The 26,748-nt window shown below is 42.8% G+C and overlaps 2 protein-coding genes across 6 annotated transcripts; one reads left to right on the top strand and one right to left on the bottom strand.

Moving 5' to 3' along the window:
• The first annotated feature begins 1,891 nt into the window (after nt 1-1,891).
• Nucleotides 1,892-18,921, top strand: arhgef38 (Rho guanine nucleotide exchange factor (GEF) 38). Of its 4 annotated transcripts, none has more exons than XM_061679722.1 (15): nt 1,892-2,215; nt 10,167-10,345; nt 10,881-10,998; nt 11,088-11,235; nt 12,246-12,338; nt 12,979-12,996; nt 13,067-13,266; nt 13,369-13,499; nt 13,609-13,713; nt 13,795-13,899; nt 14,996-15,367; nt 15,451-15,588; nt 16,387-16,588; nt 17,361-17,650; nt 18,362-18,921. In XM_061679722.1, exons 1-15 carry the CDS (start codon nt 2,011-2,013, stop codon nt 18,542-18,544), a joined length of 2,487 nt encoding a protein of 828 aa, XP_061535706.1. In that variant the 5' UTR covers nt 1,892-2,010; the 3' UTR covers nt 18,545-18,921. The 4 variants fall into 4 exon arrangements, 3 of the variants coding, with proteins under 3 accessions (XP_061535706.1, XP_061535705.1, XP_061535707.1); XM_061679721.1 differs by having other exon boundaries at nt 10,167-10,351; XR_009768784.1 differs by lacking the exon at nt 18,362-18,921 and having other exon boundaries at nt 10,167-10,351; nt 16,387-16,792; nt 17,361-17,441.
• ints12 (integrator complex subunit 12) lies at nt 18,051-26,703 on the bottom strand. Of its 2 annotated transcripts, none has more exons than XM_061679726.1 (7): nt 26,411-26,703; nt 26,028-26,182; nt 24,697-24,846; nt 21,501-21,679; nt 20,961-21,120; nt 20,696-20,842; nt 18,051-20,456 (listed from the first exon to the last, which is right to left on the bottom strand). In XM_061679726.1, the coding sequence occupies exons 2-7, from the start codon at nt 26,172-26,174 to the stop codon at nt 19,884-19,886; spliced, it is 1,356 nt and encodes a 451-aa protein (XP_061535710.1). In that variant the 5' UTR covers nt 26,175-26,182; nt 26,411-26,703; the 3' UTR covers nt 18,051-19,883. The 2 variants fall into 2 exon arrangements, with proteins under 2 accessions (XP_061535710.1, XP_061535709.1); XM_061679725.1 differs by having other exon boundaries at nt 18,052-20,456; nt 26,019-26,182.
• Nucleotides 26,704-26,748: the final 45 nt, after the last annotated feature.

Genomic DNA, 26,748 nt, shown 5'->3' with positions numbered 1-26,748 from the left:
ATCCCAGCTAACCATAGGGAGAGCCATTATGCTCACATGGAGAAAACATGGAAAAGTGGTGAACCTTCCTAGGAGTGGCCGGCCTACAAAGATTACACCAAGAGAACAGCAATGACTCATCCAGGAGGCCACAAAGGAACTCAGGACAACTTCTAAGGAACTTGCAGCCTTCCCTTGCCTCAGTTAAGGTCATTGTTCATGACACAACAATAAGGAAGAGACTGGGCAAAAATGGCAGAATTCCACTGCTGACCAAAAAGAACATAAAGGCTCGTCTTACTTTTGCAAAAAAAAAAACAAAAAAAAAAAACATCTGAATGATTCCCAAGACTTTTGGGAGAATACTCTATGGATTGACGAGATGAAGGTTGAGCTTTTTGGAAGGTGTGTGTCTCGTTATATCTTGTCTCATTATATCTGTCGTAAATGTAGCACAGCATTTCAGAAAAAGAACATCCTACCAACAGTCAAACATAGTGGTGGCAGTGTGATGGTCTTGGGCTGCTTTTCTCCTTCAGGACCTGGAGAACATGCTGTGATTGATGGAACAATGAATTCTGCTCTTTAAAAGAAAAATCCTGAAGGAGAATGTTCAGCCATCAGTTTGTGACCTCAAGCTGAAGCGTACTTGGGTTCTGCAGCAGTATAACAATCCAAAACACACCAGCAGGTCAACTTCTGAATGGCTTAAAAAAAGCAAAATGAAGATTTTAGAGTGGCCTCGCCCAAGTCCAGACTTGAATCCACTTGAAATTCAGTGTCATGACCTTAAAAAGAGATAGTTCATGCTCGAAAACCCTCCATTTTTGCTGAATTTAAACAATTCTGCAAGGAAGAGTGAGCCAAAATATCTCCACAGAGATGTGAAAGACTCATTGCCAGCTATAGAACACGCTTGATTTCAGTTGTTGCTGCTGAGGATGGCCCAACCATTCATTTATTAGGTTTAGGTGGCCATGACTTTTTCCACACAGGGCCAAGGTAACTTTGAATTGTTTTCTTTCCTAAACAAATGAAATCACCATTTAAAAACAACATTTGAAGTTCACTTGGGTTATATTTGTCTGATATTTACATTTGTTTGATGATCTTAAACATTAAAGTGGGGACTATGCAAAAATAGAAAAATTTGAGAAGGGGGCCAATACCTTTTCACAGGACTGGTCATGAATATAGTGATTTTATTTATGTTTTATATATAATAACTAATACACACTTAATATACAAATTCAACACATTTCAAATATTATTGCATGTATTAATATATTATGTATATTTAGTAGGTAAGAAAATATTATTTATACAATGAAATACTGAATTTGAGTAATAACAAATTACAAATAAAATCCCATTTTCATTGATAATTTCATGATTTTTGTGGCATTTGATGATGATAATGATTATCGCACACAAATTTATCATTACACGTAATGATAATTAATATTATTGTTTTAATATATTTTTTATATTTACTTAATCGATATACTTTAGTATAATATGAACACAATTCTAAACATTAAATACTGTTTATGCTAATCTCATATACTTTTGCATTTATTTAATAAGTAACAAAATAATATCGAATACAAAGAAATAACAAATATGTGGACAAGTTGAAATAACTTTTTATAATACGTCATGGCATTTAAATAATTTAAATTCAGGTTACAATGTACCTTAAAAATGGGGAAAAATATAATCTACAATTATAATAAATTAAATTTTAAATTAGGTATTTAAATATACATCTTTTTAAAAAAAAATTTTTACAAGCAGGGGTCACAAGGGAGCACTGTCATTCACGCTCATGTTTCTTGCTTGAAAAAGTTTTTAAAGCGACGTCACTTTCCACAGCAGAGGAGAGGCGTATCCACACAGCTCTCATGTCAGGTGGACGTGGGTTGGGTGGAGCCTTGTTACCTGTGCAGAACAACACACGGGGAAAGAGTGCACCTGTTCCCGCTCCCAGGGCTGCCTTTTTTCCTGGACGAGCTCGAGGGGAAGCTCGCCATGGATGCCAAGGAGGCCGGCGGGGCTGAGAAGAACAAAGAGAAGGTGATCAAGCGCAGGAACCGACCTGTGTTCTTGCGCTACCTGGAGAGGAGGAAGACTGACAGCATCGTGGCCAGTGACACTTGCAACGGTGACATCAACCTAGGGACGCTGGTGAGGCGCAGTCAGTCTGACAAGACAGAGTACAGCGCCAAACTTAAAGGTAAGGTGCCTAATGTCATCCCCAGGGTGGGGTAACACAACTATGGCAACAATCCACACACGCTCCGGACTACATGCAAACATCTTTGCAACCCGTCGGCTTGGAATACTTTTAGATGACAACTCGTTTCATATAAAAGGACTCAAACATAGCCATGGATACTGTGCGCCTGTTATGTTCCTATGAGTAGAAGATACTCCCACAGGGACAGATGCACATATGTAAACTGTGCAGCAAAGTGTGGCGCACACCAGCTGGTAAACAAGCCGTCCACGGTGACATTCATGCTTTTCGCAAATGATTTACAGGGGTGGGAGTAAGTCACATGGGTCTTAAATAAGTCAAGTTTTGACCTTCAAGTTTCAAACAAGTTCCAAGTTACTGTGGCCAAAATCAAGCATGTCAAGGCGAGTCCCCCCGCTAAATTTCAAGCAAGCCAAGCCATTACTTGGGTTAAGCAAGTCAGAGACGTTAGTTAGCTGTAATAAAACATTCTCACATAGTTTTTAAAATGGTCCCGAACCAGTCTCTGTGTTGTCTATTACTTTCTTTTCTTTTCAATTGATCACATAACAAACATGAAGTTTAGTTAATGTTTGACCAGCTATTGGTGAACTTGGTGAAGTTATCGTAGTTCACCGTTTTTTTTCACTGACAGATGAAGTTAGATGTCATACTTTAAATGACAAACCTTGTATGGTGCCATTCTCTTTTTCCTGATTTTATCAAAAGCATAATCTGTGAATCCAAATGTTGTAATCTCCAGAGCGTCCTCTATATTTGCTTCATGGGGTGGCCTCTGCACTCCGGATCATAGCATACTGGTGGGTTGCCAGGTTTGCGCGCACTAAACATACACACAAAACCTTTCGAAACAAAACAAACAGTCCGCTATCTTGAAAAATGTATATTTTCAAATGTAAACTGATGAGACTCCCACAATCACGTAGTTTAAGTCCGAGTCAAAGTCCAGTCTTTCATAAGTTTTAGCCAGGCAAGTCCCAAATCCTAAAATTGCCGACTTAAGTCTGACTCGATCCCCTGTGAGCTTTAATGATTTTAGTCGAGCGAAAGAACAAGCCCATTATGCTGACGTAGTGTTTTTACACATGCACACATGTTCCCAGACAACCTGACGTAGTGTTTTTACACATGCACACATGTTCCCAGACAACCTGGCTATGAGAGTCAATGGTTGGAATGCCACACTTCAGGATAAATGAGTGACATCACCCCTATACTCAAAACTATGTTGGCTTTCCTGCAACACTTGTCCAGTGTGTTGGCCTTTTTTTTTTTTTTTTTTTTTCAAACTAGCTTACTTCTCGTTCGCTCGTCGGCAGATAAGACAGCTTTCACACACATGCAGTATACACACACACTCGACTTATCAGCGGCTGTTTACAGTTCACTTGACTCCTCTCCAGTTCCTTTTGGCAATTTCTGTTTAGCGCCGACAAACCTGCACAATGGCAACTCTTGTTGTTGTCAGTAAACCTGTCACCCGCCCCTGTTCTGGCTGTGTTCACGCACGCACGCTCACACGCACGCTCACACGCAACCCGACAAAGCGTATTGCATATTTACAGGGATATTACCATTGCAAATATTGACAGAGCGATGACTTCACCAGAAAGAGGAAACACGTGAGTGTGCCTGCTCACGACTCAAAAATGTTGTCACCTGCCTGCCGGACAGGTTGGTCAACCCATGTAACGTGAACTTGGTGTGCAATACTAGTACTACAAATACGATTTAATACATTCCTACTAAAGCCTGGTGCCACGTACCAATAATCGGGTTAAATTCGAGTATTTTCCCTCCCTTTTGCAATGAAAGTCAGCAAAAGCCCGATGTCTCGAGTCTAGATTAACCTGAGCAATTGTCATTATGGACTGAGGTCTTTTAAGAGTAATTTTTCCTCCTGGTCTGCTCGGACAATGGTTGACGCTGACGACCTTACCGTTTATGTGAACGCTGTTACAAGCATGTGAAATCCCAGCAATGGTGTGGACTTGGTTCTCTGCTTCTCGTCTTTTTTTCACTTCACCACACGGAGCCCAAACACAAATACAAAATCAAAACACTCCCTCAGGGCAAAAGTAGGCCATAACTCAAGTCTCGACGCTAACTTTGAGTAACCGGCCATGTTCCTAACATTGCTGTAACATTAGACAGCTGCTGTTGTTTTGACTCTTATTCTTTTACACTTGGCTTGAGCTTGGTCACGGAAAAAAATGAACGTTGAAAATCAAAGTACTGTTGTATCTCAGTAATCCCATTTCATAATATTCCAAAAATGCATTTCTACAACTAAACTCACCTCCGCCAGCCCAATCTGCAGTTAAGCAACTGAACTTGTGGAAATACAGTATTCAAGGAATCGCTACCAGAAAAATAAAAATGTATTTCTAGTGTGAATGCTCATCTCTCAGAATTCTCAGCAGTGATCAGATCCCATTGAGCACTTTTAGGAGGGAAGAGCCCAGTCTGACATTTGTCATTTTTCTCCATGGTGATACAGGATACACAAAGCCTTGTATTCCTGCCTCTTGGATCCCTTTCAATGGGCCCAGCCAGTGAAAAGCCCTGGATCCACTTTCATGGGAAATCCTGCTTTTGGAGCCACAAAAAGAAAAGGAAACAAATGGACAAAGAAGTCCGGATGTGATCTGCAGCACTTTTAATAGACCATATTAAATGGTCTGTAACAGTGTAAAGCATCTTGGGAATACCTAAATTGATGCCATTTCAGATTATTAGAAGTTTAAAAAAAATTGACATGAGACTCTTTTGGTGAAAATGTACATGCCTTAGACAAGGGGCTTTTTGTTCACACTCCCTTAGCCTGGTAGCTGTGTTTTTTATTGAACTACAGTACATGCTAAATAGGTATTTAGTCATTGAGTGGACAATGAAAGTGCTCCGTTTAAAGTGCAATTGTTTTTAACTTTAATTGGGAGCAGACTAAACTATTTTCCAAATGGATGGATTTTAGCTTTTGGATAAACTTCAGCAAAATGTGACATGTTTGAGTATAGATAGTTATCCCATGACGTCACGCAGTTCTGGACACAGCTGCGGCCGCCATGATGGAGGTCTATGCGATGTTTGTTCAAGTGCCGATTGAGTGATTGAATTGATCAATTTGATAGCTAATGTAAAATAAATTGTGACTTACTGGGAGGTGTTTTGGCTGCAACAATACAGGTGGGAGGAATAAAGTCTTATTTCACGCTTCACCGGCATCAACTTGGAATCAGCGTGAAAAGACAGAACATTTGTTAATGAGGAAACGGAGGTTGTGGCTTTCACTAATCAGTGAGTTGTTTTCACTCTGGCCAGATACCCAGTCCATACATCCGTGTTTGTTCTAAACACTTCGTTGAAGGTAACCTTGAACGCTTAGCAACGTTAGAAAACGCATATATACTGTACATATAGTACATATCTAAATTTCCACTGTTTACATTTTAGTTCAGTACGACCCAGTCGGCTGGTGTGGCACTGCAAACCCATCCACACTCTCTCCTCCTCTTTGTGGCGACCTGCTTCTTCATTGACAATCCCAACATGTTTTTGTAGTTCAATAAAAGTAATGCAGTACAATATATAGAATGTGGGAACTCAAAACCCGATACAGGGTCGCAGTTTCCCTTTGCAACACATCAGTAGATATGCAGGGCTCAATCGCCCATGTATGTGTGTGAGTCACCAACTGTCATTTTTTGCGATGGTCCATTCTAGTCGGATACAGCCATGTCGGTGTAAGTACCACAGAAGTGTGTTACTATACACACACACACACGCGCACGCACACACACACACACACAGATATATATGTGTGTGCGTGTGTGCGCGTGTGCACTTGCGTACTATTGTGCGATAATCAGTCAGTGTACATACAGTGTGTGTGTGTGTGTCCTTGCAAAGGTGTGAGCTTATTAATGGTCGGCGAGCACATGGAATGCCTGAGCACGCCGGCGCATTACATCAGCGGTGCGATTCGTTCCGTAACGTGACACGATCCCCCCCGCAGCCTTCCCCTTGCCCTCAATCCCGCCCCGAGCAGGAAGCTGTGTGTGTGGCATCGATTAGGCGGCGAGGCAGCATCTCTCTTGCCTGAAGTCAAGCGCACCGCCGTCGCAGTCTGGTTAGGCGGTGTGCTGTGAGCCTGACTGGCATGTTAAATGAGGCCTTGTGGCGCTCCAGTCACAATAATTAGTGCACGGTGAAATATTGCAGCAGCTCAGAACGCTTTCCCCCCGCCAAGAAATGCCTTTCCTTGCTGGATCAGCACGTTAACAGCTCCCTGCATGGCTAAACCCTTTAAACGTTTGGAATTGTTGGAAGTTTTTCAACCCCAATTCCAATGAAGTTGGGACGTTGTGTTAAACATATAAAAACAGAATACAATGATTTGCAAATCATGTTCAACCTATATTTAATTGAATACACTACAACCACAAGATGTTTAATGTTTAAACTGATAAACTTTATTGTTTTTAGCAAATAATCATTAACTTGGAATTTTATTGCTGCAACACGTTCCAAAATAGCTGGGACAGGTGGCAAAAAAGACTGAGAAAGTTGAGGAATGCTCATCAAACAACTGGTTGGAACATCCCACAGGTGAACAGGCTAATTGGGAACAGGTGTGTGCCATGACTGGCTATAATAGGAGCTTCCCTGAATTGCTCAGTCATTCACAAGCAAAGATGGGGCGAGGTTCACCTCTTTGTTAACAAGTGCGTGAGAAAATAGTCGAACAGCTTAAGGACAATGTTCCTTTGCAAGGAATTTCAAGGAATTTAGGGATTTCATCATCTACGGTCCATAATATTTTCAAAAGGTTCAGAGAATCTGGACAAATCACTGCATATAAGCGGCAAGGCCAAAAACCAACATTGACCGTGACCTTCGATCCCTCACGCGGCACTGCATCAAAAACCGACATCAATGTGTAAAGGATATCACCACATGGGCTCAGGAACACTTCAGAAAACCAATGTCAGTAAATACAGTACGGCGCTACATCTGTAAGTGCAACTTGAAACTCTACTATGCGAAGCAAAAGTCATTCATTCATCAACAACACCCAGAAACGCCGCTGGCTTCTCTGGGCCCGAACTCATCTAAGATGGACCGATGCAAAGTGGAAAAGTGTTCTGTGGTCCGGCGAGTCCACATTTCAAATTGTTTTTGGAAATTGTGGACGTCGTGTCCTCCGGGCCCAAGAGGAAAAGAAGCATCCGGACTGTTATGGATGCAAAGTTTAAACGCCAGCATCAGTGATGGTATGGGGCTGTGTTAGTGCCAATGGCATGGGTAACTTACACATCTGTGAAGGCACCATTAATGCTGAAAGGTACATACAGGTTTTGGAGAAGCATATGCTGCTGTGGCCCGATGGTTAAGGTCATCCCCTGCCACAGTGGGGGGACCTGTGGTCTCCTTGAGCAAGACACTGATACCCTGAAAAGCTCTCCGGGCGCTTCAGCTGCCCCCTGTTCCACTAAGGTGTATGTGTTCACTGTGATGGGTAAAATGCAGAGAACAAATTTTGTGTGCATGCATGCATGTTCATGACAATAAAAGGTGATTTTTCTTCTTCTTCTACATCCAAGCAAGGTCTTTTTCATGGACGCCCCCTGCTTATTTCAGCAAGACAATGCCAAACCACATTCTGCACGTGTTACAACAGCGACAACTACTTCGTAGTAAAAGAGTGCGGGTACTAGACTGGCCTGCCTGCAGTCCAGACCTGTCTCCCATTGAAAATGTGTGGCGCATTATGAAGCGTAAAATACGACAACGGAGACCCCGGACTGTTGAACAGCTGAAGCTGTACATCAAGCAAGAATGGGAAAGTATTCCACCTACAAAGCTTCAACAATTAGTGTCCTCAGTTATTGTATGTTGTTAAAAGAAAAGGTGATGTAACACAGTGGTAAACATGTCCCAGCTTTTTTGGAACGTGTTGCAGCCATAAAATTCTAAATTAATGATTATTTGTTAAAAACAATAAAGTTGATCAGTTTGAACATTAAACATCTTCTCTTTGTAGTGTATTCAATTAAATATGTCAAACATGATTTGAAAATCATTGTATTCTGTTTTTATATGTTTAACACAAGGTCCCAATTTCATTGGAATTGGGGTTGTACACTGCGAATGCAGTCAATTGTAGCCATGTATTGGGATCGCTGAAGTCATTGCAAAACAAGGTAACGATTTCCTCCGCAAGCGTCTTACACAGACGATGGAGGTCCTCGGATATGTTCTGACCTTGACGTCACAATGGTAAGTGGTTACATGCTAGCATTACGAATGCCATGTATGCGAAAAGTCTCACATAGCACACCAAAAGAAGGCCGCAAAGGCTAACAGGTTACACACAAATTTGACTCCTTATGATTATGTTCGAATGTACTTTTTTTTTTCTTTCCCTTTTGTGGTTTCCGTCACATAATTCCAATGGTACAGATCTTTTCTAAGTTCTTCGCCATAAACCAGGGTATACCCTGCTCACTAACAAACAAACAAATACCAATTAATCGGTTTGCAGCTTATTTTTTTCCCTAAAGGATGGTGCTTTATTTCTCACAATTAAAAAAAAATATCTTGCACACACACTGGATATGAGCATCCTTCCACGTTTTCATCATCCAAAGTGAAAAGTGAAATCCGCCAATCAGAAAATCCTCTAGATAAGAGGTTTTGCGTTTTGGCCATTGTAATGGAAGATTTCATAATCGCACAGAATTTTCCAAAAACCGGAGAGAAGCCTGCTAACTAAACAAAAGACATACAAAGAAACGGACCGGTCCCCACGGTCAAGTATCATCAATGGTACAGTCCTGTCATCTTAACATTATTCTCTGCGAACCCTGAAGTAGCCTGCTAATTAAGCAATAGACTGCCACACATTTTGTGCACTGACCATTTCTTCCAAGATTCCTAAAGTTATTTTTTCTTTTTTTCCATTTGAGCCACGATGGAAGTGATTACTTTTGTCATTTTAAAATAAAATGGATTTATTTAAATTTTGCGATTGATGTTTAAAAAAAAAAAAAAAGGGCGGCACGGTGGGTGACTGGTTAGAGCGTCAGCCTCACAGTTCTGAGGACCCGGGTTCAATCCCCGGCCCCGACTGTGTGGAGTTTGCATGTTCTCCCCGTGCCTGCTTGGGGTTTCTCCGGGCACTCCGGTTTCCTCCCACATCCCAAAAACATGCATGAATTGGAGACTCTAAATTGCACGTAGGTGTGAATGTGAGTGCGGATGGTTGTTTGTTCCTATGTGCCCTGCGATTGGTTGGCAACCAGTTTAGGGTGTACCCCGCCTCCTACCCGATGACAGCTGGGATAGGCTCCAGCACGCCCGCGACCCTAGTGAGGAGAAGCGGCTCAGAAAATGGATGGATGGATGGATGTTTTAAAAAAAAAAAAAGGTATGTTCCGCAACGTCTTAAGTCATCCTGCCTAAATTCAGGGGATAGCTGGTAACATGCAAATGGACAAACCAACACAAATACCAAACTCTTTGTATGTCTGTGCTGCTGAATGCCATTTGGGTCATGTCGTGTCTTTTTCCAAAATAATATCTATCCTTCTATTTCCTAGAGTGCTTGTCCTAATTAGGGTCACGGGTGTAAACTGGAGCCTATCCCAGCTGACTTTGGAGTGAGAGGCGGGGTACACCCTGGACTGGTCACCAGTCAATCACAGGGCACATATAGACAAACAACCACTCACATTCACATCCCTGGATAATTTAGTCTTCAATGAACCTAACATGCTCGGAATGTGCGAGGAAGCCGGTAGCTGAAAAAAACCATGCAAACTCCACACGGACGAGATTCAAACCAGGGAGCTCTTCACTGAGTGGCAGAGGTGCTAACCACTACACCACAATGACACCCTCCCTAATGATAAGTGTTCTTCTGCAGAAAAAATGGCACCACACGACTTGTCCACCCCTACCTCACCAGCGCTGGATCCAGAGGAGGTCCGTTTGAGGAAGATGAACCGCAGAGCAAAAGTCATCCAAGAGCTGATGCAGACTGAAAAAGACTACCTCACTGAACTGGAGTTGTGCATCCGGGAGGTCGTGCTGCCTCTGAGAAACGTACGGGTGTGTTCTTGTGTTTTGTAGTAACTGTGCCCAAAATATACAGCAAGCCTGCTTAACATTTAACAGCTAGGCTGGATATGTATTGCAGCTATCTGTAATTTAGTTTTGCTTAGTCAAAGAGAGCATTTGAGATAACCGGAACTACAGTACATTCTTCCGATCCACAATTAGCATTTCAGATATCTGCAATGCCATCGGGCCTTGGACATAGGACATCACGTTTGCCATTCATGTATATCGGGTTTGTCATTACAAATATCTAAAACTAATTTTCAGATATCCATAGGTCACATAGCGTATATCTGCGACAGAATTGTACGTATCGCTCACACCAGTTCAAGATATCTTCAATTCACCTCAATTCAAGATATCTGTGTACCTTTTGAGAAGTCTTAAATCAAGTTTTGAATCGGTGAAATGTGAAATGAAAAAGTTGTACAAATCTGTAACTTGTATTATAACTAGTCCGAATCAAATTGTAGGTATTTCAAACTGGAGTTGCAATGTTCTCTCCACTGTCTTATGTTAGGTTGTCGATGTGGATCGTATGTTCACCAACATGGAGACGGTGTGCGAGGTATCAGCCGCACTCCTAAACAGACTTCAGGAAGCCATGTCTGACCCAGATCCCGAGGCTGTCGTTATAGGTAACCCACCCCCCAATTTCTCTATGCTTAATTGCTGACCATTCCAGGTTATTACAGGATGGGAAAATGTGTTTGTTTTTATTGTGAAGGAGAAGTATTCATCCAGGCAACGGCAGCTTTAGAGGATGTGTATAAGATTTACTGTTACCATCACGACGACGCCAACATGTCGCTGGAATCCTACGACAAAGAGGAAGGAATAAAGCAACATTTCACCATGTGTGTATTAGCAATGAAGTAAGTGGAATGACTTCCTCACAATATTCATTTCTAGCTGCAACTTCCTGATACAGTAGAAGCTCTAAGGCTGAACAATACAGGCTACTGTAGGACCTCAGATTTGTTCGGGTTTCAAAAACAATTTGACATGCACCCCCCCCACATATGAAAATAGTTTTGGATCTGATTCAAACGCTGGCTGTCAAGATGGAATTTTGTAAAAATGTTTCCTCTCTCCTCACCCTTCGGCCTTCCTCCCAGTGTCGTACGCGCATTTACACCCGCGACAAGGCGCTCTAAAGCGGCCATCCCAGCGTGAAGCTCTGGTCCACACACTGGCTGTCAAGTGAGCCTTTTTTTCCCCCACCTCCCCTTTTTTCCCCCTCCTCACGCTTCCTATTTCTCACTATGGCGTGCGCACACTAATGGCCGACAACGAGGTGCTCTAAAGCGGCCACACAAGTGCGAAGCCCCGGTCCACATGCTGGCTATCAAGTCGGGCTGGTGCTCAAGTTCATACATAGAGGGGGTAGGGTGACTCATGCTGGATGCCCAAGTGCATCACTGGGTGCTGTTTTAGCCACACCACCCAAAATAAATAAATAAATAGATAATTTAAAAAAATAAGGAAAACTGTTTAATGCTATAGTCCCACAATTGATTACTAGAGTTCTGAGTCCTTACACGGGTTCAGCATTTATCTTCAAAGATGTATAATGCATTTAGAAACAAATCACTGAATTAACTTTACAGGGTCTTTTACTATATTCAAATTTAACCAATGTTGTATCTTAACACTGGAGTCTTATCGGAGTCCATTCACTTCACATATAGTCGTGCTCATCATTATTGGGACCCATGAAGTTTAATTACGAAATGTGAAATAGCTCCTGAAGAAAATGAATCAAGTGAAACATTTCTATATAGAGAACTTGTGTTTGATACAAAAGAGCAAATAATCATATTTTATGGACAGCTGAAACAAAAATAGAGCTTTTTAGCAATGCGCACAAACGGTATGTTTACAGATGGCGCAATGAAGCCTTTAAGGAAAAACACACTGCCAACAGTCAAGCATGGCAGAGGATCCATAATGCTGTGGGGCTGCTTTGTTACATCTGGTACTGGAGGCCTTCACTGTATCCCAATACTGCTGCACATGCTGTTTTCTGTTTTTTCTTTGAAATGACAATATCTAAGTTGAAAAAAAAGTTGTTTTTGTTAAATTACTTTGGACCTGTAATTATAAGATCCTGATGATTTTAGTTTGGTACATTTCCATTTATTTCTGAAGATATTGTCCAGGTTATGCAAAAAAAATGAAGGGGTGCCAATAATGGTGAGCATAACTGTACCTTCCTGTATGTATTCTTATTTTCTGAAATTGTTCTTTTCTTGACACTCCTTGTTAAGGAGATTCCTTCTTTTGGAAGGGAAAAAAAACAAAACAAAAAACAATATCTTGCTGAGGCCCCGTGAGGTATGCTGAAGTCCGGAACAGTTTGGTCAGATGCCAAATTGTATGTTGTCAAGGTCATTCAACTTTTGAGGTTCCACATCCATCCATCCATTTTCTGAGCCGCTTCTCCTCACGAGGGTCGCGGGCATGCTGGAGCCTCTCCCAGCTATCATCGGGCAGGAGGCGGGGTACACCCTGAACTGGTTGCCAGCCAACCGCAGGGCACATGCAAACAGTGTCATGAAATTACCAATTAAATTTTCATCTAATATTCAAATGTTATGTCTTCTTTTAAATTGCAGGAAACTCTACGACCAAGCGTGAGTATCCCCAAAATGTCAACGCTGAACTTAAAAGAGTCAATTTCCGATGAAATGTTTTGCGTCGTAGAGGGAAGCCCAACCTGCTGGACATGGGCTCCCTCCTCATAAAGCCAGTCCAGAGAATCATGAAGTACCCTCTGCTGCTGGGCGAGCTGTGGCAGGCCACCCCCGAAGACCACCCCGATTTCCAGCCTCTGCAGGAAGCCTTCACCGCCGCAAAGATCATAAACATCAACATCAATGAGTTTAAGAGACGTAAGGACATAGGTGAGGTGATGACGCCTGCTGGACGAATTACTGTACACCGTGGTGCAAAGTGATCTTATAAGTTGTCCATTCTCTGCTGTTACCTAACATTTGGATTTTCAGTGATGAAGTACAAGAATTCAGAGGACGAAGGAACTCTGCGTAAACTTCATAAGTTCAACATCCACTCCATTAGGAAGAAAGGTGACAGGTTCGCAGGTTATCTCAAGATCCTCACAGGAGTTGAACCACAGGTAAGAAAAACAAATATCATAATTCATTAAGTTGTAACTTTAAAATACTGCCTACTCTTTTGGATTCTTTTCTGGGTATAACAGTTTTAGCTTTTATTTTCACCTGCAGGTGAGAGATGAAGTGTTCGACAGAGAGGAAAAGCTGTTCAGGACCCTGGAGAAAGCGATTAGGCAGCTGGTCAAGAATGTCCATAGTTACCTGCAATACACTCAGGTTGGTTTCGTCTTAAAAGTACAAAATATATGCCTTGCTGCTCGCTGTTTTCTCATGGTTTTATGTTTGTGTCTAATGCAGGAGATGGTGTCTGTCGCTGTTAACAATATCCACGAAATGGAGTGCATAATTAAGGAGCCAAATGGCTCATCGCACACTAAAGGCGATGACCCTTATGAGCACTATGTGAGTCAAAAAGTCCACAAAACAGTGATATATCTGATGTTTAAAAATATCATTTATTTGTGTTTTGGCCTTTTCTTGACACCTGTAATTTGTTTTAAGTCACAAAAAATGTTGTTCTTGGAAAAGTCTGTCTTGGTAAAAGAATTTCCAAAAGGTGGTAGTTTCCGGGATTTGACGGTTGATGAGAAAACCTGTATACTGTAAAAGCAAAAATTATTTGAATAAATTTAAAACGTAAAACAATTTCCTTTGGACAATGTGTAACAATGACAAATGTGAGGAGAGAGAGGATTGGCGCTTAGGAGGAGGTGAATCGCTCCCCATGCAGACTCCATGGAATACGCTCTGTGGTGTAGTCATTTTTCTTTTGATTGAGACAGTTGTACAGCTTCAGGTTACGATTCCATTTCTGGTTTGATGGTCGTCATCTCATGTTTTGTCTTTGACATTTGTGGTACCCTTCTGTGGTGGCATTTGGGACAAATAAGAAGCGATTTCATGACTGCACGCAAGACTTCTGAAATATATTTTTCCTCAAAATGTAGGCTGAATTCTGAACTGATGGACTTTAGAGTTTCCAATTCATCCCTAATGTGACTTTCCAATGTAACATTCCATTGTCCAAGAGATCGTTAGCCCATTATATTGTATGAAAGCATTTAATTTGGTCATTTGAAATCCTAAAAAAAGTAAATGACAGTCACCCTTGCTCATCTTTAAACACATAGATGGATGCTCATTGACACAGTAGATAAAGTCGGTTATGTCTGCAAAAGCTCAACAACATGCTCACATCTTATTAGCCATTAATGGTAACAGCTCAGTATGCCGGTGAATATTCTCATTCATCCAGGTCATTTCATTCTCAGGGCATTGAATCGATCGCAACTGGATTCTTCTGGTTGTCTTAGAAGATGTTTTGCCTCTCAGGCTTCATCAGATCATGCAACAAGGCTTAGTAAGAACAGACTAGCCTGACTGTCCTAATTATCGAACAATTCAATGCCCTAAGAATAGCAGCTCAGTAGGAGGACGTGGAGGTAGCGGCCTGCATAAAAGCCATTCACACTGAACCTCCTTTGTCGTGTTCTTACAGAAAGATAACATGGAGCAACTGGTCCTGGCCCCACTCTCATCTCTTCAGGGCATGTTCACTGCACCCCAGAAGCTCATCCAGAAACGTTATGACAAACTGCTGGATTACTGCAGCCGCCTGGAGCGCTCGTCTTTTTCTTCCTCGTCCTCGCCAGCCGCCTCTTCCTCCACCCCGTGCCTGGTATCCCTAGACCCGCCCGGTCCTGCCAGGAGGGACTACGAGGCACTCAACGCTTTGCTCGTGGAGGAGTTGCAGCAGTTCAACATAGCGGCCTATGCCATCCTCACCAATTGTGCGGTGGATGTCGTGGCCTTGCTCAGAGGCCTGATGGAGGAAATATTGCATAGTGCTCCCTCCATACAGCAGCTACCAGTGAGCAGCACACACACAGAAATACAGTACCTTATCAAGCATATTTATTACATTAAAATGCTAATTTGCGGCATCCTTCACAGGCTCCATTGTCTAACATCGCTGAGGTGCAAAACAGCATCATGGATGAGCTGAACAATTTGGCGTTTGTCAAAGAGAATGCACAGAAACTAATGGAGCGGAAAGTCAGCTTCGAAAGGCAACGAGACAAGAAAATAGCGGTGAGATAAGTGGTCACAGAAATAATTTGCATGTAGATATTGCCGTCGTGAGCTTCAATTGCAACACTTCCATTCAATTTCTTCTGAGTTGCTTCTGAGTTGTCAGTGAACCTAACATACTGAATGTTTTTTTAAAACATTGAAGCCAAATTAGAGTCTTCAATTAACCTCAACATCGCATGTGTAAATACTGAAGACAATCTTCAATGCATACAGGCTGGTTGTGTAAACAATGAAGACAATTGCACGTCTCAAACAAACATAACACATGTTTTTGTAAACACTGAAGACAATTTCAAGTGAATGACTCAGATATACAAGCGCTCATAAACATTGAATATAATTTAGTATTCAACAAACCTGTCATTTATGTTGTTGGACTGTGGAAGATCAAGCAAATATCACACAAAGAAAGCCAGCAGCTGACCTTGATTCAAACTTGCAACTTTCTTACTATGAGGCAGCAGCGCTTAACCACTCCTGCCAGTTGCGAGGCTTCATCAGTTCAGTTTCAAGATCGTCTGTCTGGATGTCAAGTTCAAAGTCCCTCATTTTCCTCAAAGAGTTTCACAGTTTGGTGGAAAATTCCAAGTGATAAAGATGAACACAAAGGACACCTCCAGGTGGTGATTAACTGGGGCAATTCCGTGCTCCATCAGGTCTCAGCCATTTACACTTAAAAAGCTTTCTCCGTAATGTTTCAAAGTATCTCTGGAAGAACTCCATCCGCCTGAAGCGCCACATGAGCACCACACAGCGTGCCATCTCACATAACTAACGACACTTGTTGCCTTCCAGGCGCCGGAGGTGGAGCATCAGACGGAGGAGCAACGCGCCCGACTGCTGGCCGAATATCCCCAGAGTCGTCTGTACCAGTTGAAGAGGAAGTGCAACGGCTGCCAGGAGCAGGACCTCAGCCTGCTGGAGGGAGAGCTGGTGGTCCTGCTGGAGGACACCGACCCGCTGGGCAGCAGCAGCCGCTGGCTGGTTCACACCGGAGGCAAGTGTGGGCTCATGTATGCGCATAAAGCCACAATTTACAGGGAAGGCAAGACAAATTAAGGCATCCATAAGCAGGTGTAGCCTAACCCCTTCCCAACAGGTAGAATTTTCCACCTCTGTTGACCATTGAGCAGACACTCCTCTGCAGATGGACTTGGAATTCAGCAGAGAAAACTTTCTTACAATGAAGAGCGAGGCCCAGGTACTCTAGCGATAGTTGCCGATAGCTTTGCTCTTTCCTCTGGGGATCTGTTCCCTCGGAACACTGCAACAAACCACAGCGCTTTGTCAGCAGCCTTATTTAGGAGTCAAAAGCCTCACTAGCTGCTGGCAATTCCAAAACAAGGACAAGATATATTTCGCTCTTAGACTTTCGTTTTCTCTGTGACAACACACTAAAAGAACTACAACAGACTTGTTTCCCCCTGGGATTACAAGAATCCCCACAAGTTGGTGACGAATACGCCTGACTCAGACTCACAGGATACATTATTCTTGAGGTCCTTCTTTGTACCCGGTGTTAGCAAGATTCTTAGTGTAGCTTGCAACTACAACGGAGCTATGCACAATTCTTAGGATAATCAACAAGATGTAGCACACTGTACTCTGCTGTTGAATGCCCATGTTCGGAAATGAACCACTAACTTTTGCTTGATGATAATAACCACCTCTTGTTGCACACTCTAAAAACGTTGCCTTGAAAAACATCTGTATTTTGTTCTGAAGTCTGCATGTACAGTAGTCATAATGTTCCAATGTGCCACAATTAGGTGTGCAGGGATACGTGTATTCCACGTTCTTGAAGCAATACAACCCTCTGAGGGACTCGCAGCGGGGAGGCCAGTCAGCCAAACAGCAGCAACAACAACAACAGCAGCCGCCCGCCATGGCCGACGAGGACTTTGACAACCTGAGCCTTTTCGTGTCAGGCAGTGGCAGCAGCACCCTGCGGAGCTTCAGTCTCAACACCACCGACAGCTGCTCCATCCTTTCGGGCCTTCAGGGCGAACTAGACACACCGGACGACTTGGAGGCTTCGTTTGACACAGACGCTCAGCAGGTGTGTAGTGAAACGTGGAGTGCTATCACGTCAGCAGCGGTGCTGGTGCAAAAGAAATCTAAGATAACAGTGCCACCTACTGGTTGAACTGCCATATTGAGGACATGGCAAGCAAAAAGTAAGCGGTTTTTTTTGCCCTGCATCTAGTCAGAAAACAACTAAGTAGGTCGATGAAAGTAGTACAATATTGCCCAATGTATCAATAATTCCTGGAAGCGTATCGGTGATATTTCAGGAAGAAATGCATCCTCGAAAGAAACCCTCCAGGTTTCAACTTCCCAGTGACCCTGAAAAGGGTAAGTAGAAAATGGATGGATGGATTGCAACCATAGATCACAACCAACCATGCATCCATGCATCCATCTTCTATACCACTGATCTTGTTCAAGGTTGCAGGAAGACTGGAGCCTATCCCAGCTGATTGAGGACAAGCACACTCTTAACTGGTTTCCAATCAATCACAGGACAACGGATTGAATGGGACGCTCAATGAGAATAAAACAATGTCTGCTATGCGAACCACTAAACTAATGAGTATTCCCTGTCAGAAGAGACTAATTCTTGGCCTGCATGAAGACTATCCCCTTGGCTGTACAAGATTTTGGTTAAAGTGGGCAGAAATAACAAAGGTTATTGGGACAATGCTATGCCTGTATAGTTACATTTGAGAAAACACTGGTGTCACAGTATGCTGCTTGTCTTTTTCCACAGTACTATGCCGTATATGCATTTCAAGCCCGTTGTGACCAGGAGCTGACCTTGCAGGAGTACCAGCATGTACGCATCTTGCAGTTCAATGACTTGGGCGGTAATAAGGAATGGTGGCTAGCGGAGGCTGATGGCCAGAGGGGATATGTCCCAGCCAACTACCTTGGCAGGATGTCCTATGCATAATTTTATTTTATTTTTTTAAATCCCGACATCAAACCAACCTGCGGTGTTTTAAACTATACTTGTTACACTGACTGTTTAAACTGAATGTCAAATTTGTGCTTTGTGAAAACAAAACTGTGGATCTTGTCATATTGACAGCATGACCAAATGAAGAACATGCGATTAATTGTTATCATGCAAGCTGCTGTATTGAGCACTTTTACTGTTTGTACGACAGTGTTGCCTTTAGAAGTCATATTTGTGAAGTCAAATTTTATATGAACGGATTTTGGAATGTGTATTGCTTGCACGTGAAATTATCTATCAAAGAAGTTTAATGTGAAGAAAATACTCTATGCGTCATTATTTTTCATAACATCATTATTAAACATCCTCTATGAAAATGACTGCTAATATTTTTATTCTTTTTTCCCCCTTCCAATTAGATCAACCATTGCATATTATTTCACAAGACTCCCTGATGCTGTTAGACAGTTCATATCGCTGGCGTCGGGCGGAATCCACCTATCTCCAAAATCCTCACTTTTCAGGAAAAAAAACTTTGTCAAAGAGATCAAGCCATTTTCATCACTTAAAACTGGTCAATAATTTGAAAAAATAATACACCCACATATGGACTGACCAATAGTATTGATTTGTGGAAAAAATATGAAATTCACCAAATTTGGACAATAGAAGTTTTGGCCTGATGCTAGCGATATGTGGAATTTATTACCCATTTGAAGGTTTAATAAAACTGACACTTTATCTCGGGCTCAATTAGTTGGGACAGAATGAGGTACAGAAGACCAGCAGCTTTTACACAAAGTAAGATTCAAGTATGAGAATGGATGGTCTCCTTCCATAGACATAATCAGATCACAGACACAATGCTCTGGCACTACATCTGCAGTCTTTAAGGGTTTATTTTACCCTCCATCAGCCACTGCTTCCACAAAGCAGTACAGTTTAGTTCAGTTCGCAACTGTATGGTTTGGAACAGTAAATCCCTATCTGGCTCGTGTTTCCATTGCAGATTGTACTGTAGATTTAACGGCGATTTCTGTAGACGTGTACAGTACTGCTATATAAGAGCACTGCGACAAAGAAGATGACTGTCGAAGAGATTTCTTGGTTTTCAATTTTGTGTCCTTGCCATTCCATTCCCATTGCTGCACAGAAGAGACGTGTCTTTGCTTCTTCGACCAATTAACGGACAGTGTGTCAAGCGGGAAAAGAGTTAAGGTACGGACTGGCTATTAAGGTACTGTTCACAACTTGACAATAGAAGATATAACATTCAGTACCATACCAAACTGAACTGTACTACATGTTAGAAACAGGGCTTTACTACCTCTACTTATTTCTTAAGCTTTTTCTGTGCTGCCTTTTTCTTCACAAGCTGTAATCGTTTCATGGCGTTGAGCTGGGATTCTTGGGATGTTGGCGCTTTTTCCCCTGGTGGAACCTTGGACCCATTCCCATTGTTTCCATTACTTCCTCCATTATTATTGCCCCCCGTGCCACTGGCTCCTGGACTCGCCTGAGAGCTGCCTGGGGAGCCCGCCCCTGATGATGAGGCAGAACCCTTCCCCTGGCTCTCGCTGCTAGATGAACGGTTAAGCGGCTGCTTGCCCAGGGTCAAGGGTGGTGGTTTCAGAGAGACCTGGGTAGAGCCATTTCCGTTGCCGGTCCCGGGGATCTTTGCGGCCCCGAGTCCGGACTTGTTTCCGGCTAGACCGGAAAGACCTGCTAGTTTCTGGCCGGGTGGAGTTGGCATTGCCTTGTTGCTCCCACTTGGTCCTGAAGAACCAAGTTTGGCGGTGACGGGAAGAGATGGAGTCGTCTTAGCGCCAAACGCGGCCCAGCCTGTTAGACCGCTGCCTGATGATGAGGAGTTGCTGCTGGTGGGATTGGCTGATGTTGTGGAAGTCTGCAAACGATGATATATTAGTTGTCATTCATCCATCAGTTTATCTTTTATATTGCATATCTTTTTCAGAGTGATGATAGGGGCAGGAGCTTATACCAGTCAGACACCCTGGACAGGTTGACAATCATTGTGCAATTGTGAAAGGGTACGAATTGGAATTTAAGACGAAGGCAACTGCACAAAACTTAAGTCAGCTATGTGAACCGCTACACTGCCAACGGAAATCATTTGTCGCATACCTTCACTTCTGTCCGTTTGAAGGCCAGGAAGGTGCTCGTGGTGTCCGGCTTTGTTTTAAATTCTGTCTTTTTCACCAGAGTGTCTTTTATAACAACTGGTGCTGACGAGGCGGAGGCTGGGGAGGGCTTCTGCGGAGGCTTTTGGGCCTAGTGCAAACAAATAATAAATTCATTATGGCCAATAATGAACCAACTTGGAATTGGATGACCTGACGAGGATGGTACAAATTTGTCTACGTGCTGGAGTCGAACGGATGTTTCTCACCATACGCTTCATTTGCCTGGTGCAGCGAGCGCAATACCACACCAGCCTGGGGTCATTGACTTCTTTGTCTGTCACTAGGGGCTTGTGGCAGTCCTGATGGTACAAGTTATGGCACTCCTGGCACTCTACCAGCTGGTTTCCCATGGACACAGTCATTTGTCTTAGGTGAAACAAGAAAAAACAAGACAATTCAGTACATGTGCATGTCCACCTAGCCACAATACACTATGACTGAGGATTCATGAGAGCTAATAATTCATGACAAGTACAGTACACACAAACTAGAGATGGGGGGGAAAGTAGCAATATGAAAAAATACTGCTGAGACTACTACTGGGAAAGTCCGTTAAAAATGTCACCTTACACATACAACACCCAGCAATAAAACATTCGTCATTTGTGTTGTGTCGTCTCATAATACTAAGCTATGAATCTGATTTTCAATCACAGTACTGCAATTAGAATTTGAATTTTTATTGTCATTGCACAACTCTGCGATACCCACAAATAATACAACCCACGTTAAGAATGAGCACGTACCTGCAAACCACGCACGCCAGGCCCATCTCCATGGCGAAGTCATCAGCGTTGGTCTCGTCGTAGTCGTTGATGTTGGGTAAGAGGTCTTTGCTCGTCTGCACGGTAACTGGCGACGAGCGATCCTGTTTCTCTAAACGGGGCTTTTTCGGAGGGTCCACGTCCCCCATGTCAAGCCTAACCTGTTGTTGACGATGAGGATCTCAGGAACAGGACATTTATTTCGGTGCCGATTTGTGACACCCCCCTAATTAAATCATTTTAGCAACCAAGAGGGTTAGTGTTTACCTATATACCTTTCCACTCAAATTGGTTTTAATTCAACCATCGAGCAATCTTTGATAGTGCTTGTCCTCGTTAGGCTTGCAGGAGATCTTGAGCCAATCCCAGCTGATTTTAGGGGGCAGGGTACAGCCTGAACTGGTTGCCAGCCAATTGTAGGGTACATACAGTAGGTACGGAAAGTATTCAGACCCCCTTAAATTTTTCACTCTTTTTTTATATTGCAGCCAATTGCTAAAATCATTTAACTTCATTTTTCCCCAAATTAATGTAAACACAGTACCCCATATTGACAGAAACAAAACGGAATTGTTGAAACTTTTGTAGATTTATTAAAAAAGAAAAACTGAAATATCACACAGCCATAAGCATTCAGACCCTTTGCTCAGTATTTAGTAGAAGCACCCTTTTGAGCTACAACCATGAGTCTTTTTGGGAATGATGCAACTAGTTTTTCACTCCTGGATTTGAGGATCATCTGCCATTCCTCCTTGCAAATCCTCTCCAGTTCTGCCAGGTTGGATCGTGAACGTTGGTGGGCAGCCATTTTCAGGTCTTTCCAGAGATGCTCAATCAGGTTTAAGTCGGGGCTCTGGCTGGGCCATTGAAAACCAGTCACGGAGTTGTTCTGAAGCCACTCCTTTGGTATTTTAGCTGTGTGCTGAGGATCATTGTCTTTTTTGAAGGTGAACCTTCGGCCCAGTCTGGGGTTCTGAGCACTCTGTAGAAGGTTTATGTCCAGCATATCACTGTACTTAGCCGCATTCATCTTTCCTTGGATTGCAACCAGTCTCCCTGCCCCTGCAGCTGAAAAACACACCCACAGCTTGATGCTGCCACCACCATGCTTCACTGTTGGGACTGTATTGGACAGGTGATGAGCCGTGCCTGGTTTTCTCCAGAATCAGAATCAGAATCAGAATCATTTTTATTTGCCAAGTATGTCCAAAACACACAAGGAATTTGTCTCTCCACACGTGCCACTTAGAATTAAGGCCAACAATTTCTATCTTGGTCTCATCAGACCAGAGAATCTTATTTCTCACCATCTTGGAGTCCTTCAGGTGTTTTTTTTAGCAAACTCCATGCGAGCTTTCATGTGTCTTGGACTGAGGAGAGGCTTCCGTCGGGCCACTATGCCATAAAGCCCCGACTGGTGGAGGGCTGCAGAGATGGTTGACTTTCTAGAACTTTCTCCCATCTCCCGACTGCATCTCTGGAGCTCAGCCACAGTGATCTTTGGGTTCTTCTTTACCTCTCTCACCGAGGTTCTTCTCCCCCAATTGCTAAGTTTGGCCGGACGGCCAGCTGTAGGAAGGGTTCTGATCGTCCCAAACGTCTTCCATTTCAGGATTATGGAGGCCACTGTGGTTTTAGGAACCTTAAGTGCAGCAGATTTTTTTTTTTGCAACTTTGGCCAGATCTGTGCCTTGACACAATTCCGTCTCTGAGTTCTTCAGGCACTTCCTTTGACCACATGATTCTCATTTGCTCTGACATGCACTGTGAGCTCTAAGGTCTTATATAGAGAGGGGTGTGGCTTTCCTAATCAAGTCCAATCAGTATAATCAAACACAGCTGGACCCCAATGAAGGTGTAGCACCATCTCAAGGATGATCAGACGAAATGGACAGCACCCGAGTTAAATATATGAGTGTCACAGCAAAGGGTCTGAATACTTATGGCTGTGTGATATTTCAGTTTTTCTTTTTTAATAAATCTGAAAAAATGTCAACAATTTCGTTTGTTTCTGTCAATATGGGGTGCTGTGTGTACATGAATGTGGAAAAATGAGCTTAAATGATTTTAACAAATGGTTGCAATATATAAAAAAAAAAAAGAGTGAAACATTTAAGGGGGTCTGAATACTTTCCGTACCCACTGTATAGACAAACAACCATGTACACTCAAAATTATATCTATGGACAATTTAGAGTCTTCTTTTACTTGAACATGCATGTTTGTTTGTTGTGGAAGAAAGACGGACTACCAAGACTCTACCAAGGCCAAAATTCTACAGAGAGATGTTCGTTAACGAGGTCAAATGAAAGCACTTTCCACTTAAATTGATTTAGCTTTTCCAGCAACTCACAACTATGGTAATTCACATAACTATATACAACATAATTTTTTTTATTTTACTTGCCACAGTGATACGGCAGTTACTTGACTGTGAAATAAATTGTATAACTTTTTTTCAATGCAATGATATCTACAGTGGCGGCACGGTGGCCGACTGGTTAGAGTGTCAGCCTCACAGTTCTGAGGACCCGGGTTCAATCCCCGGCCCCGACTGTGTGGAGTTTGCATGTTCTCCCCGTGCCCGCGTGGGTTTTCTCTGGGCACTCCGGTTTCCTCCCACATCCCAAAAACATGCATAAATTGGAGACTCTAAATTGCCCGTAGGTGTGCATGTGAGTGCGAATGGTTGTCTGTTTGTATGTGCCCTGCGATTGGCTGGCAACCAGTTCAGGGTGTACCCCGCCTCCTGCCCGATGACAGCTGGGATAGGCTCCAGCACGCCTGCGACCCTAGTGAGGATAAGCGGCTCAGAAAATGGATGGATGGGATGGATATCTACAGTATTAATTCTAAAACAGTTGAAAAAAAATATTTTCAAACACACATACAATTAAGCTGAAGTTCAGCTATTTTTTAAACCTAAAAACACAATGTTAAAGTTCAAGAATTTGAAGAATTTCAGGCACCTCTAAGGAACCAGGGATGAAGAAAGACCAAAAATACAGGATAATGCCTTGAACAATATGATAATTTAATCTGCAAAAAAGTGAGTATTTAGGAAGAGTTAATATGCATTATATTGTGCTCTAAGATCTATCTATCTATGAACCATCCAACTATAATAAACGCTGTAGTGTAGAAAGTAGCAGCCAGAGCACATTGACATGCGTCATACCTTCTCAGACGATCTCCTGTCGGTGTCCTTCTTACTCTTTTCAGAGCTGGATTTGCTGCCTATGCTGGAGGATGAGGAGCTGGAGGAGGACTTGGAGTCCTGTTTACAAAAGCTGAGTTTTGACACGGACCCCTTGGACACCTCCAGATCCTGAAGATTGACAAGAGAAGATACTTATTCCTCCCCCAGAGACTAGAGCGTATCTCACAAGGCCTTGGTTAAGGAAGCATAAAAAAAAAAAGTCTGCTCTTTATTTGACTCTTTAATGTAAAAGATGGAGCAGTATCAAACGGGCTGTTCACAGAAGAATATACACCAGAATGTTACATGAAGAGGACTGACGACTGCCAACAGTTGCTAATGTTAGCTGCTACCCCTATTTGACCCCTACAGGTGTTTTACTACAGTGGGCCCTCGGTTTACAAAAGAAATCCTACGGTAGTGACATAACACAAATTTTACATAGACTGGAATGCGCCGTAATCAATCACTAAGCTAAATTAATACAGCCGCAAAGTCCTAATTACAGTAAATAATTGTCAGAAAAACACTCCTGGCCATGAAAATATAAAACAATAAATGAAAAACAACAAGTTCGGCGATAACTGATAAAATCTTATATTAAAGTTTTGGGATCATTGTTTTGTCATATATTTAGGGTTTTAACTATTAATACAGACTATTCACGCTGGGTCTTTGTCTCCCGAGAATACAGAGGGTTGACTGGACACTTAATAAAGGTTATATGAGGCATGTCAGAAAAGTTCCAGAACTGGTATCATAAAAGATATTCTTAAACCCAAATTACACGTTTTCCCTTTCAAAGTATTCCCCCTGGAGTATAATGCTTTCTCTGCCACACCTTCATGCAATCCTGGAAGAATCCTTCGTCGTCATTGCCATCTTGATGTCGTCCACGTCTTTAAAATGTGTCTCCTTCAAGACCCCCTTGAGCTTGGGAAAGAAAGGGTGGGAGGGGAATCACACATAGCCAGGACGGGTGAGTAGGGAGGTTGCTCCGGCACGGTGATGTTCTTCTCGGCCAGGAACTGTCAGATTATCGGGGCATTGTGGACAGGTGCGTTATCATGGTGAAGTAGGCACTACTTGTGCTGCCACGACTCTAGTTACTTTTCAGGCACTGAATGAAGACGTGCTGGTCGATCGTCTGACCCACATTGAAGAGGAAAATTTGTAGTTTGGATTGGAAATCTATCTTTTGTGACACCAGTCCTGGGACTTTTATGACACACCTCGTACGATGGTAACAGTTTGCCAAGTGACCCTGTAAGAAAGTAAATTGATTCCCAATACAGACATACTTTTTGTACCAAGCGATAGGACGTGTCGCTCCCTCTGGAAAGGGATTCGTCAAGTAGCGATTTGAGCTTCTCGGCCGAGTCTTTGCTCTTGGAATGCAGGTAACTCAGACCCTTCAGGAAAATGGGATCTAGCTCCAGACTGACAGGTCCAGCCATGTCTTACACTGAGGACAAAGCATAATTTCCAGCAGTTATCAACAATGCTAAGGTCATGTATGTCAGCAACTATACATTACTATTCGTCTTAGTCTTCTGGGTGGGATACGACTTTGAAGCTTGGGATGTAGAGTTTACAGCGCCGGCTACTCAAGCGCTAGTGACACCACACTGGATAGCGTTCGTAGCAACGATAAGTTGGCCAAAATGGACAATTCACCATTCAGCCATATTACCTGAGGTTCACTCCCAGGTAGAAATGCGTTGGCTTCACCAGTGTAGCAGTAAAATGACGTTAAAGCAATTATTTGTATCTTGAAGAAATCTTCCTCGACACTTTGCCGGTGCTACCATCAAACATGTCCGACATGCCCATGAGGGCGGAACGCCTGATGATACGTTGTTTCGCGGCGTACAAAACGCGTCATTTAAGGCATATTATCCGACGATGATGATTAAATATATATGTTTAAATATTTTCAAACAGGCTCGGCTTGTCTGACCTTCCCTTAAATGTGGTTATTATAGATTGTCTTTTTGCTAACGGCAATAGATGGCGCTGTGGTGCTAGCAG

Source organism: Phycodurus eques, chromosome 6, assembly GCF_024500275.1.
Source record: "Phycodurus eques isolate BA_2022a chromosome 6, UOR_Pequ_1.1, whole genome shotgun sequence".
Classification (NCBI taxonomy): Eukaryota; Metazoa; Chordata; class Actinopteri; order Syngnathiformes; family Syngnathidae; genus Phycodurus; species Phycodurus eques.
Note: the sequence above shows the minus strand (reverse complement) of the source record. Positions and strands in the feature narration are given on the sequence as shown.